Genomic DNA, 14,610 nt, shown 5'->3' on the forward strand with positions numbered 1-14,610 from the left:
CTAACATTAATTCGTCAGCAGTTTTTCGTATTTTTAAAGAAAAACTTAAAGCTAAGGAAAGTCTGTGCTAGATGGGCGCCGCATCTTCTCTCGGAAGAGCAAAAGCGCATCCGGGTAGAAATGGCTTCACAGTTACTAACAATTTATGAAGATTGTGACCAAAGGCGAATAAATGAGATTGTAACTGGTGATGAAACATGGATATATTTTTTTGAACCGGAAACTAAGCTCGATAATAAAGCTTGGATCGGTGAAAATGATACAAGGCCTCAAATTGCACGCAGAAACCGGTCTGTCCGGAGAGTAATGTACGCCTTATTTTTTTATTCTAAAGGCCCTGTTGCTCAAGTTCCGGTTCCAGAACACAGCAGTGTTACTGGTTAATTTTATGCAGAGAATGTCTTGTCTCAGGTTGTAGAGCACAATAAAACAACCCGACCAACAACCAGTACTAGAGGAATAAAGCTCCTCCATGACAACGCACCTGCCCATAGATCAGAGGTATTAACCAAATATTTAAAGGAAAATGGTATTGCCGTTTTACCTCATCTACCCTACAGTCCTGACCTAGCTCCATGCGATTTTTGGTTGAATGCCGTTATCAAAGAAGCTCTCCGAGGACGGCGATTTGAAAGTTGTCATGCAGTCGGAAGTGCCGTATTCCAGTGTATGAAGCGTATACCGAAAGAGGACTATAGGGCAGCATTTTCCACGTGGATTTCAAGTCTGAAAAAGTGTGTCCAGGTCAACGGAGACTATTTTGAGGGATTGATATAATTTAATTTATGATAATGACGCTCATTAATTTACCGCACACCAGTTGCCAGAACTTTTGAAATGCCCTTCGTATTAATTACTGTTAGGCCATTATCTACACACAGATTTATCTGCGGTATTTTCGGTCCTTCCCGGTCATAACAAGGAGCACATGGCGGGTGAGACCGGTCGGCAGGGGATGCTCACTCCTCCATGGCACCTGATCCCACTAGTGATGATTTTGGAGGCCCGTCTTTGCTCTGCTCCAGATTTGTATTGTTTGAATGGATGTTGAGCTTTGAGCTTGCATATCATTATCTCTTTATTTTAACACAGCATAAATAACAAAGGACTCAAACTTAAATAGTAGAGTTCCTATTATTATTGGGACAAATGTCATTAGATTTTGTGTAGATTTTACAGGTGAATGTGGAAAAGCTTGGAAAATTGCTACGAACATTATGCCACTCTGTAAATTGTTATTTACCAGTAAAGACAACCAATAGATTTCCTATACATTAAGCATCAAATGAAATAAAATTTGTCCGAGGAATGGTCAAGAACATGGACGGATCAGTGGAGACCTAAATATCGGAGCAGCTGAAAAGCAGTCAGCCTGGAGTTCTTATGTGCCCTCGACTTGTATCAACAAAGAATACAGGTAGATGCAAGAGGGTCACAGTTAAGTTTTGTAATATTTCAGCTAGTTCTGTAAGGAAACTACCGAAGACAAATATATGTAGTGAGTCAGGTAAAAGTAGTAGATATCTGGAATTCACAGCATGCTGAATCAAACCAGCTAAACAGAAGAATTCCGCTACCAGATCATTGGCAGATTTAGAGATTAAGGTCAACACTGACAAACTTTCTAAATAGATGGTAAGAGAATCTTTATATACCATTGAAAGATGGCGACACTTATTGTCTACGTCTCCTACATACCTAGTGAGGATGGATGCGGTCAAACATAAGATAAACCTAACCTCAGATGTACCTTTCAAGGAATCCTATAGATGCATTCCATCTTGTATGATTGACGAAATAAGACAGATCTTGAAAGAGAAGTTGGAGGCAGGAGACATTAGGAAGTCGAGTAGTCCTTATTGTCCAAATGCGGTACTGTGTAAGAAGTCAAATTGATCCTTAATGTTTTGAATAGACCCAAAAAGGCTGATCAACAGGACTATCAAAGATACAACGTGTTACAGTAAATATGTGTAATCAGGAATTTCATGATTTCCTGAATTTTTGGAAATACGTGAATTCCTAGTCCTCTTAGGAAATACATATATTTACTGTTTCCAGTAAGGAAATGCATGTATTTACTGAATTTTACACGTTTTTACTGACGGTGTATTTTGTGATATAACTGAAAATATTAATTTTACAATTCATACAGATGTACAGTTAGCTTAATATTTAGCTTACCAACTTAAACCCAGGGAGCAGAGATCAATAACTTGTTGTACATATAGATACAAAAGTCTTTAAGTAATTCACTTTCATTTAAAATGGTTGATGATGAAATGCTCTTAACTTGGTTTCAATATGATATTTCTGTCAAACTTTGATTGCAAAATAAATTAATATTTAGGAGGAATGCTACACAAAATTTGTATTTAATGAATGTTTAAGACATTCCTTTTAAAACATGGATTCAACTTTGAATGACCGATAGTTCTGAATCATTTGATATGTATTTTTATTTTGCATTTAAAGAAATTGTAAAAAAAAAAAAAAAAAAAAAAAAAAAAAAAAAATATAGATTTTTATATTGTTAATAAATGCATGATAAGATTTTCTAATAAAACATGTTATGGGAAGTCGGAAAAACATTTTAATTTTTTTTATATGTATTAATCAAAATAAAATGCATTATTTCTGAATATTTTTTAAACATACAAATCAAATCATTAAGAACTAGATGTGTCAACGTGACAAGAATGTTCTGGATTTTTTGGAATCAGTTATCTTATAATAAGACATACTTCGTACTTTAACCGTGTAAATTTGTCATCACATAATAGTAAAGCTGATATAAGAAATATTTTTTTTTTATTTAAGGGGGCCGACTGGGGTTTTCATTGCGCAATACTTCGCGCAGCATAGTAAAATAAAGCGTATTTACCCTTTTAAATCAACTATTTTTACACAATTTATAAAAATTAACAAATTTAGGAAATCTCAGGTTAAAAAATCTAAGTAAGTTTTTAAATTACTGATTTTTTAAACGACTTTTCAAATGATAGGTAGATAGACGTCGTAATAGTGTGTTTTTGACGTTATGAATAACCGAAATTCTTTAAGCGGGGTCATTAATCATGCCATAAAATAAAAAGTATAAAATACATGCTCTTGATATTTTAAACATAGGAAATTGAGAATCTAACAAACATTTTTATCATTTTTTATTGTAAATCTATGGTATCTGTCATGTTTTGTTGTACTCCATAAAAACAGGAAAATATCATGAATTTTGACATTTTGAGATGCCCCCTCTGAAGACCAGACGGTAGGATTTTGTGTTTCTTGCACAAAATGCACAATATAGTATTACCTATCAAATAATATAATTTGAGAAAAAAGTCTATAGTAGCATTTGTATAATTTGCTCCGACGTGCGAAAAAATGGTATTTTCCTATATAATCCTATAGTAAATGTATCTGTATTTTGAGATGGTCCCTAAAAAATAACCAGAAGGTAGATTTCCACTAAACTTGGCATGTATACCGAAGTCAATGTAAGGTACATATGGTATAGATTTAAAAAGTTTCTCTATAGTAGTTTTCACACAATAAAACCCCAGTCGGCTCCCTTAAAAACTAAAATAGCTCACTGACTTTCCTTTAAATGTTTTATAGGATACTCACACTATGTCACTATGCATTTATTAACAGCAAATTTAGACCGTTGAAGCATCCTATTTGCAAGTAAAACGGTTATTATATCTCTTGAAGATACTAAATAATCTTATAAAATACATAAAATTGTAAATGTAATGGAGCTAATATGATGATAACTTAGTTGAAAGCATTCCCTCTCAAACAAAATATTAATTTATAACCAATGTCAGCTTTAATTTCTACAAAAAAAAATCATGTGCCGGTAAATTGCTGCTTTAAAAGCAAGCATCCTAGTATTTGTACACTCATTGAATATTTAAAAACAAATAAATATTCATCCTGCTTAGTTCAGTAAAATTGGCTAAAATTTCAGTAAATACACGAATTTCCTAGTCTATTCAGTAATTACATGTATTTCCTAAAACAGCCAGTAAATACGTGTATTTACTGAACAGTTTAGGAAATACATAAAATTCCGATTTCACATTTTTACTTTAAGGAGGTTGGATCCTGCCATCAAAAGTAATGAGAATTTTTTATCAAGTATATTTTTAGAATTTATACACATAGCTTTATTAAAAATCAAAACAAAAAATGGGAGTCAATGCGCTTCTTTTGGCGCTACAGAGCATTTAGTTTGACCTTTTTGCACTGTAAATACGTCTTACACATAAACCAATTTTTAAAGTTTTTCCTTCAATATTTTTTGTTCAAATAAATTATGGTGAACAAACACAGTCTTATTTCATCTTAAATAGATACATTAAAATTTGTAACAACGAAGAAATTTTCGAATTACTCCGCATGTTCAATTATTTGACCTTTTTGCACTCAAACATTCTCATTTTTCTGGCATTAAAATTTAACAAGCAAAAAAAATCATTTGAAAGTAATGACATTTTACTGAATTTAAGAAGAATGGTTAAAAGTATCGTATATATTCAGAAAAGAAAATTAAAAGTGGGGGTCTGTGATGTTAATTTTTAGATATTACTAAAATAGTGCTAATTTTAAGCTTAAATTAGGGCTATTTTTTTCTTCATTTCCACAATATATTTGCTATATTTATCAAATATGATGATAGAATTCATGACAGTTTATTTAATAGATAATTTAGTACCAGTATAAAACAGTCCAAATCACAAAATAACTATGTGTGCAGCCTGCATGTAAAAATAGGAATCCAAACTTAACATACTTTAAATACTTCAAAAGAGAAAAAATGATCATTTTCTTCTAAAAAACCTTCCGCCACAAAATATAGTTCCTCACTTAATGCTTTTGGTATGGAATTTAATCATGGAGTTTTAACTGAATATAGTTAAATTGGCATTGTAGAATCCAAATTTATTGTAAGAATTAAAACATTATGCAGAATTTTTGAAATATAGGTAAAGATAAGAATCTGCTCAAAAGCTCAGGAGCGAACCTCGTTAACAGATACATTAGACAGTCTGGTAGGTGCAAAGTATTTCAGTAATCTAGACCTTAGTGTGGGATAATGGTAGGTGGAGCTCAAGGAGGAAGACAAAAAGGAAACAGCAGACCCCATGTTTTTTTTTTTAATGCAATAAAATGCCATTTGGTTTAACTTATACCCCGGCGACTTTTCAACGCATCTTGGAAATGTGTATGGGTGACATGAATTTTAAAGAATGTTTGCTCTTTTTAAATGATATTTTGCTCTTTTCTAGCACATTCAAAGAACATTTAGGAAGGTTAAAATCTGTTGTTCAAAGACCTCAGGAGTACAAATAGATGTTAAACCCAAAGAAGAGTTTTTCAAGAGGGAAGTTAAGAATTTGGGTCATGTGGTCTCTGAAAAGGACATTATGACCGATCCAGAGAACACGGCACGTTTAAGAGATTGGCATGAACCAAGTAATGTAAAATGTTTAAGATCTTTTCTTGGTTTTGCTGGGTACTACATGTATTTATATTATGAAGGACTATGCAAAGATTGTTAGAACATTGAATGAGTTGTTAACTGGACATCCAACCAACGGAATGGCAAAGAAAAGGGGGGAAAAAAAACAACGAGGGGTAAGATAGAATAGAATTGGGGTAATCAAGAGCAAAATTCTTTGGGACGTTTGATTCAAAAACTGACAAATCCACCAAATCTAGCATATGCAGATTTTAGTAAACCATTAATTTTGAATATCGAAGCAAGTCTGATAAGTTTCATGACTATCTTTGCGGGAAACAGTGAGGTAAGAACTGATAACAACCCACTTACAAATGTCACCACCACAGTGAAGCTAGATGCAACAACCCATCGATGGCTAGCATCACTCTCCAACTCTGAGTTCAAGACTGATTACAGATCTGGTAAGATACATGTAAGTGCAGATGCAGATGGATTATCAAGGTAGCCACATGGAAACTAACAGGTATTTGTTCATGGTGTCGTTAGAGTAATCTCACTTGCTGCATTGGTCGAGACTGAAGAAGCACCTACGGCAGAGACTTATGTGATTTTGAAGTCATTGAAACCAATGGTGAGGATGACATGGAAATTTCAACACAAGTAAGTAATATCAACTGGGTAGAGGAACCAGAAATGGACCCTGATATTAAGGTAGTAAGAAAATTTCTAATAAGAAAAGACTAAAAAGGAGTAGTAAGGTGGAAAAGCATGAGGTAAGATCATTTTTACGAAAGTGGAAAAGACTGGTGATGCATAGAGGTGTATTGTACAGAGAGTCAACCACAGGTAGAGAGAAGGTGAGAGAGTTGGTGCTTCCTGGTAAGTTCCATACTTTAGCACTGAAGAGTTTGTACTTCGGACAACAGGGAAGAGTCAAAACCTACTGGCTTTGTCAGCAACGATTCTTCTGGCACCAGATGTACATTGATGTGGTGTAAAAAGTAGAGAACTGTGGCAGATGTGTCAGAAGTAAGAACCACAGCTAAGGCATTATTATATGAGCATTTTTTCTGTCACTACAGTTCCTCAGTTCGTCTTTACTCAGACCAGGGCAGAAATTTTTAAGAGTTATTAAGGAGTTGTGCAAAGAACTACACACGCTAGCTCTCAATTCCCGTTTACATTTTACACCCATTTAAATTCAATACTAATGGCAAATTGGCCATGAAATTCCTGTTTGCTGCAAGAAGAGTTCAATGGTAAGTGATTAATAATTTTAATACCAGTGCTAAATAGTTAATTAACCTTAATTCCAACTATGTTTACAAGGGTGGTATATGGATTTTTCCATTGAAATCGGGCTTTGAAGCATCACAAGATTTTTAAATATTCTTGGATATGGATAAATTTTCCTTAAATCAATTGTTATTTTCAACCCATGTAAAATTAATCAAGGTCAATCTGAAACTAATACCAAGCTTATATAGCTGTTGCGTTTATTTCACATAAAAGGGGAGTACTCTCTCTTTTAGAGTTTAACTTCGAAAGCAGTTGTTTTAATCCTGTCTGTTGCCTTGCAACATAACTGGATGTTTTGATAAATAGAAAGCGAAAAAATAGTAGAGGATTGGGACAAAAATCTTATAAATTGTTATCTTCTTTTAGTTCAATGCAAAAAGAATTATTTTTGGCATTTTTATATACAGTTATGATAGATACGAATAGATAATTTTTCTGAAATATACAATTGGACAAAACCGTCAATTCAATATGAGTCTAACAAAGTACTCTTGTTCTTAATTAACCCATGGCAACAATACTGACTACTTAACAACCACTTTTTAACCACTGTATCCTTTTACATTCAGGCATTTTTTTTGGGGGGGGGGGCTAAATTTTGAGGGCTGAAGAGAGATTTTCAACAAAAGACGTTCTAAAAGGAAATTAAATGTCTAAAGATACAATTATTATGTATCAAAACATTTGAATGGTTGACAAGATTCCAAAATCAGATAATACTTGGGTTGCCATGGCAACATGTTGGTTAATGGTCAGAAACCAAACTATATGTGACCAAATTTTTTGAAATTTTGGCTTATTCATGCCTTTCGCTAGCATTGAAATAAGCAAAACCACTTTGTTACTGGGAAAACTTTAACATTCATTATTTAAGAAACAGTATATTTTTATGGTTACCATGGAATACTTTTAAGTTAATGTTGCTTAGCAACTACGTCATATAACCAAATTTGGAAATGTTCTAATGTTTGAGAAAAAAAAAATTATACTTCATCATTGAAAAATTACTATTTTAACAAAAGGCCCAAGGGCCTTAACGATAACTCGAGTATAATACAACAATTTAGAGGATCATAGAGTATAAAATAAACTGTTAAATGAATCTTTTGCCCAAAAGCAAAAGAACTAGGATGATCAGGATCAACGAAAAAATTAGATTAGTATTCAGTAACAACTCATAAATTAAGTTCTGCATGTAATCTGTCCCCAATTAACCACTATCACCATACAGACTTTAAACAAACTATTAGTGTTTCTGTACTATTTTTAACCCCATATCATAATCTCTCTCATTGGCCTCTCTTGGAAATTGAAGAACAATTAATAAAATAAGTTATTTTATTCCCATTTTATTTATCAATTATTTACAAGTCTATCTAATCATTAAAATTACAAAAGTTCTTTTTTGTATTATACAATAAGAATTCTAGCATAATTCAATTATTCCATTAATTTTTCAAATATATTATTTACTAACAGTGATTATTTATCAAAAGTGAATTGCAAAGGGGAATAACTTCCCTCAGTAAAAACGAATGAACAGAGCCTTGGCCAGGACCAGAACACTTGACCAAATGGTCCAGATGTTCAAAAATCTAGTAATAATACCTTTGCTTATGAAACATTTTACAGTGTTTGCACTTTTGCCTCTAATATGCCCAGGAGCTGAGAAGATTTTCAAAGAAATAATGTATTTCCACTACAGATTCAACACAACCCTACCCTAACAACAGAACCCATGATCCAGGGTCATTGAAATCACAACTTTGGAAAAGCTCTTATCATCAGAACTATGCACCTAGTTGAATATTTTCAAAGAATTAACATATTTTTTACTATATTATCAAAAGAGCCCCCCCCCCCTCTGAAAAACAGCAGAACCCCTGACTCAGGCTTTTAAAATTTTGTAAGAAGCAACCCGGGGTTTGACAATAACTCTTACGAGTACTAGACCAGTCGGGCTACTTCCAATAATTTTTACTAGCCCTGACTACAAAATCACTAGCCCTGACCAAAACTGCAAATTTAATTTTTATAATGGCAATAATTTTATTGAGGTAATTTTGAAAGTGTCTCTAGCGTATGTCAAGAATTTGACAGACTAGCCAATTGAGTCGTGTTCATCAAGACATGTGTATATTGTAAGCTTTAAAGATCATTCAACGAACTTTCATAAAATTTTTATCCTAAATATTAACAAATTAATTACAGAATATTTTATTTTCGGTAGCCATTTAAATCATATTAATACTGAACGACACAAGTTTCTTTCGCGACTTGTTTATTACAGCCATGGCTGTATTTTCATGGCCGATCTCTAAACGTGAGAAAAAGTACAATCTTCTGCTTACATGAAACGAAATATAGGTGTGATTGACCGGAAAACATAACACTTTTGAGAAATTATAAACTCTTACTATTATTTAAATAATATAAGGTGTTTGTGTTTGTGTGTGTGTGGGGGGGGGGGGGGGGGTTCTATGCACACTGCAGGTGCCATTTGGCTAAAAAAAAAAGTAGCGATTGTGTCATGCAGGTATTTTTTTCTTTACTATGAAATTACAATTGAACAAATAAGAAAATTTCTTTAAAAGTTTTTTGAATATTTATTCGGAAGTATGAAATGGAGTTTAACAGTTATTTTACCAACACGACCAATTCTAGTTCACGTACATTTTACACGATCGGACCACCCAGTTACTAGACTGGGTCGGTCGGACGTGCCTTAGTGTCAAACCCTGCAACCTTGCTCATCATAAATATGAACTCTGTGTATCTGCTCAAACTAGAAGTAGACAGCATAATTTGATAGAATTAATGCATTTTCACTATATTAGCTATTGAGCCCCACCCCTACACCAGAACATTTGTCCCAGGGGCCATGAAACTGACAATTTTAGAAGAAGTACTCTTACTCATCATAACTATATATTCCTTTGCTTTTTATCCAGGAGCAGAAAAAATATTTTCAAAGAAATGATGCGTTTTAGCTCACCTGAGCTGAAAGCTCAACTCAGCTTCTCTGATCACCTGTTATCCGTCAACCATCCGTCTATCCGTCCATTATACAGTCTCATCCGAAGAACTGGTCTCCACGTCTTGCAGTGTTATCAAAGCCGCGAGATTTCGCGTAGTAAAAAATAAAGGAAAAAATTATATTGTTGATATCTATTTTGTGTACCTCGTTGTAATAAGTTTCATTGATTGAAAAGCATATATTTTAGAAATCTAAACAAGTGGTTTAATAAACTGGTTCTTATCGGCATTTAAAGACTCATGAAAGAAGTGATAAAACAGAAAATTTTGAGTGGGTGTAAATATATTATAATGAGTGAGAGAGAGAGAGAGAGAGTGAGAGAGAGAATGAATGTGCCTACTGTTTCTATGATTGTTTTAACAGGTCAACTCTTACGATTTCCGGCCTTGCTACTCCTATTATACCCCATGCCTTATTAGATGTATAATGTCACATATTATTTGAATATAACGGATTTAATTGTTTGCAAAGTGTGAATGCTATACACCTAAATCACAATCCTAAATATGTAAACTTCCTTTTACAAAATTAACGGGCTTTAATGATTTTGTTGAAATAGCTGACTTTGTTCATTTGCTAGTTATTTTGAAGACCACACATTAAGATGGCTCAGGTTCAACGTGAGTACCACGTCTAACTCTTTTTTTTATTTTTGTCATTTTATTTTGTTATAGAATCTATTATTATTATTATTTCTATTATTATTTTTTGGCATTGTTCCACTTTCATTCCATTGAATGGTCTGAAATATGCAACTCAACAAACTGTAATTTTTTTTTTTTAATTTCTTCTAGAATTAAAATTGTGATCAATATTATCATTACAGGAATACTTTCAATAAACGGTGCGTCAGCTTGAAATTAATCACCGAGGATTGATTTTTTTTCTGCTAAGAAAACATGCCTAATCGATTTAATTGTTCGCGGCGAGAAATATTCGCGATCAAAAAGTTACGTTAATAGGGCATATTATTTTCATGAGAATAAAAATTGGTTTACACGAAACGCAACGTAATGATACGAATTTAAATTCAACAAGTCTTTTCTGAAACATCTTCACCGAGCACGGTGCATATTTTTATTGTAAAATTCTTGCAAAATTCTTGCAAGAATAATAACTATGGTTTATTACTGAATAACCTCTATAATGCTTAAAGTGATGATGACGATGATGGCAATAATGACGATTTCCTTTTTTATCTATAACAGCCCCAGCATCAGGTCCACATAATGTTGTGGTAAGTATACATGTACATAAGTAACACAACTGATCATTTATTATTTTTTATGAAATGTTATTGCGCTGTTTAAAGCAATGTGGACTGCAATTTTGAGAATTTTATTTTGATCTTAAAATGTGTTATATCTTTGAATATAATTAAAACCTTTATGATCAGTAAGACTACAATAGAGTATTTAAATTGTTTCAGACAATGGAATGTACAAACGAATGTATAGTATTATATAAGAAATCAATATTCTACAGGACGACAATAATGAAATTTTGCTTCAATCAAAGCTTCTAATAGCTGCTCCATTGCAAATTTGAACAACATAAGTTTTGAAACATTCTTCTTTTCTGTCATTGAAATTGTTAATTACAAATTAGCAACAAAAATTTCCAACATCAAAGTTGTAGCTCACATTGCTTGAAATTGGGGGGTGGGAGTGCAATGCCTTTTCCCCAGAGGTTAGCATTTTATTTTTACGTAAATTCAACCTTAAATATAATCAAAACATTCGATTTTCGGAATAAGTGAGATAAGAAAGACAACTCTTCTGTAAAAATCAAAACTTTTTGAAACTGTAAATTTCTTGTTTTAATTGATCTGTTTTACAATTATTGAAATGCATTGGTTGATTTGGGGTTAGCTGCACGTAACACAGGGTGCCATATATGTCTGGACCTTGCTTTACTATCTTTAAATTATACTGTTCATAATGTACATACTACTATGCACTCGATCTGATATTTCTAAACAAACCTTTGAAGGCAACTAAAAAGTCTCAAAACAAGTTACATGTTGGAAACTGTGATAATTTTTTTTTTTATTATTTTTGATTTGCTCATATGTAATTTTCTCAGTTCTACCATTTGATTATTTCAATCGTTGGAATTAATTTGGAATACTTACCTTCAATATTATGAAGTATATTTATTCAATATTATACGTACCATGTGCGGATCTAGAGGGGGTCGAGGAGTGGGGGATCCGTGTCACAGATTGTCGAGCGGATTTATCTTTTAACTAATTAAAATACAATTCAAATGCTTTTTTTTACAATTTACATCTTTAATGAATGATGATACTATATACAAATGTCATTATTGTTGTTTTTCGTAATTTCCCGTCTCGCCGCTGGCTTTTCCAGGACCATTATGTACATTGCTAAAAATAATAGCACACCAGAGCAAGCACTGCCAAGAATCGCAAGGGTACATACATGTAAAAAAAAAAACAAAATTAAAAAAAAAAAGATATAAGAGGACATAAAGACGTCCTTCTCTCTGGATTGCCGTGTCCAAACTAACTTGCACGGACTGACAGGTTTTAACAGTAAAGGTTATGAACAGTAATAACATATTTAAAAAGAAGGGGTTCCCCACGGGATATTTACATGAAATTTTAAATGCATCATCAAAAGTATGATAGGATGGTTTTAACTGTTTAATGTAACAGTCCGGACCCCCTGGAATTTGCAAAGACATTCAAAGTATATACTTAAGGAAATAAAAATGACTTTGGACCCCCCTAGAAAACGTGGAACCCACCACCATCACCACGAAAAAGGTACTTTTTACGTTTGGAAATGGACTTTACTTTTTTTCTCTTTCTCAATTGGAATTTTTTTTTTGACTGGGTTAGACCCCCCCCCTGAAAAAATTCCTGGATCCGCGCCTGGATCCTGTGCACATGTACACTTATTCAATATTATGATGTATATTTATATGTGCTTTAATTAGGTTACACAACCTGGCCCCGCTACTGGGGTTGTCCCCCAGCCTCACCAGAGGGACTGGATGGTCCCCGCCATACTCACCTGTTTTTGTTGTTTCTGGCCGACAGGAATCGTCGCTATACTTTTCGCTTATAAGGTAAATGCTTTCAAATGTATTATTTTTTTATTTCATAGGAAAAATTCTACATACTACAAATGTCGAAGTTTTTAACGTAAAAAATACCGGGAATAAATATTCCACCCTCTAATAAAAAAAATAACCCCCCTGGATGTCAACGGGTTTTGGGAGTCAGGGATGAGCTGTCAAGGTGGAAAGAGAGGCAAGACCCGGCCCGTAGTCGTGGAGCACATTGGATTTCCTTTACTTAGAAGTCGTCAAGTAAAAAAGATTTGAATTTGATTTTTTTACTTGAAAAATAGCTCAAACACTCCGGTTGCTGATTAAGTTGCAAAACTACCCAGGCTTAACCAAGCCCCTTAGAACTGGGGGGAGGGGAAGGCCAGGGGGGTCACTTTTTCTGAGCATAGAATTTTGCTATGGTAAATTTTCCTTTAGTTGCTGGTTGCACCCCCCCCCCCCCAACCTACCCAAACTTTTTGTTGCTGTGAAGTCAAGCACTGGGAATTTCCAGGATTTGGACAGTTAATTAGATTTCGTTTACGTTCTTGCCCCCCCCCCCCCCAAAAAAAAAAAAAACGCCTTGCCATACTGGTGTTTTCCTAGTAGAGGGTGGAATATTTTTCCGGTATTTTTCTTTGCAATAAAAATTTTAGACTACTGTGGACATACCCCAGTCACAAACTATTCCAATAAACATTTTAAAAGGAGGATCCCACCAAATAAAAGTTATTGAATACATGTACATTTATAAAGCTCAAATTATAAATGTAAAAGAAAAAAAAGTTAAATGTAGAAAAAGGAATAATAATAATTGCATAACACATATATACATGTAAATGTATGATAAAATAATAAGATGAAGTAGAATTTGTTGTTTTTAAAAGATATGCAAACATTACTTTTATTTAACAGGCAAAACAAGCAGCATCAAGTGGCGACGTTCTTGAAGCGGAAGTCCAGACTAAACGTGCACGCCTGTTTGTCTTCATTTCTCTTGCTGTCGGAATCGTTCTTATTACAATTATAGTAATCATACGAGCAACAGCCCCAAGTCAATAATAAACCATTCGGAGGACCTCTATATTCCAGATCTATGAGACTTAAGAAACTTGACCACTTATATATCCCTGAGTGTGGTGTATTAACAGAAGGATTCGCTTTACTCAGACAGTATAATTTTTCAAAAACATTACTCTAAGCCAAAACTATATTAAATGCACATAGGATTTTCCTTCGTTTTTTTTTTCACTCTTTCTTACTTACATATTCTTTGTTTTCTTAGACCAAGCTATACTTTGAAGCATCACAACGCTATACTTTGAAGCATCATTAAAGAAATCATTTCACATTTGAAATACACGACGGCCTCTATCTTTCCTAAAATTTTACCGAAAAACAATGGAAATTTATCTCTTTTACATTGATTAGAATGAGATAACGTGATTATTTTTTGCAATTGTCGCTTCACTGATGTAGATATATGTTTTTACTTCTAAACTCTGTTTTGGGTCAATGAAATAGAATATTTTACTAAATTAAATTTTGGTTTAACTTTTATTATATACCAAATTCAGTCTTGTTTATATACGTTGTAGATAGCTCAGGAATTGTATTGATGCTACATAAACATGTATATCAAGATCGAATTGAATACTTCGCTATTACACTGCACATATTAAATACGTTTATTTATGGCAGAGACCTTGCAGTAGGACTGTAAAAC

At 33.4% G+C, this 14,610-nt stretch overlaps 1 protein-coding gene across 1 annotated transcript; it reads left to right on the forward strand.

Moving 5' to 3' along the window:
• The first annotated feature begins 10,363 nt into the window (after positions 1-10,363).
• Positions 10,364-14,118, forward strand: LOC133186461 (proline-rich transmembrane protein 1-like). The gene is made up of 4 exons (XM_061321704.1): positions 10,364-10,426; positions 11,015-11,043; positions 12,771-12,902; positions 13,800-14,118. Exons 1-4 carry the CDS (start codon positions 10,411-10,413, stop codon positions 13,944-13,946), a joined length of 324 nt encoding a protein of 107 aa, XP_061177688.1. The 5' UTR covers positions 10,364-10,410; the 3' UTR covers positions 13,947-14,118.
• Positions 14,119-14,610: the final 492 nt, after the last annotated feature.

Source organism: Saccostrea echinata, unplaced genomic scaffold (assembly GCF_033153115.1).
Source record: "Saccostrea echinata isolate AGI-Se365-2 ecotype Australia unplaced genomic scaffold, CSIRO_AGI_Sech_v1 ptg000013l, whole genome shotgun sequence".
In the NCBI taxonomy this organism is placed as follows: domain Eukaryota; kingdom Metazoa; phylum Mollusca; class Bivalvia; order Ostreida; family Ostreidae; genus Saccostrea; species Saccostrea echinata.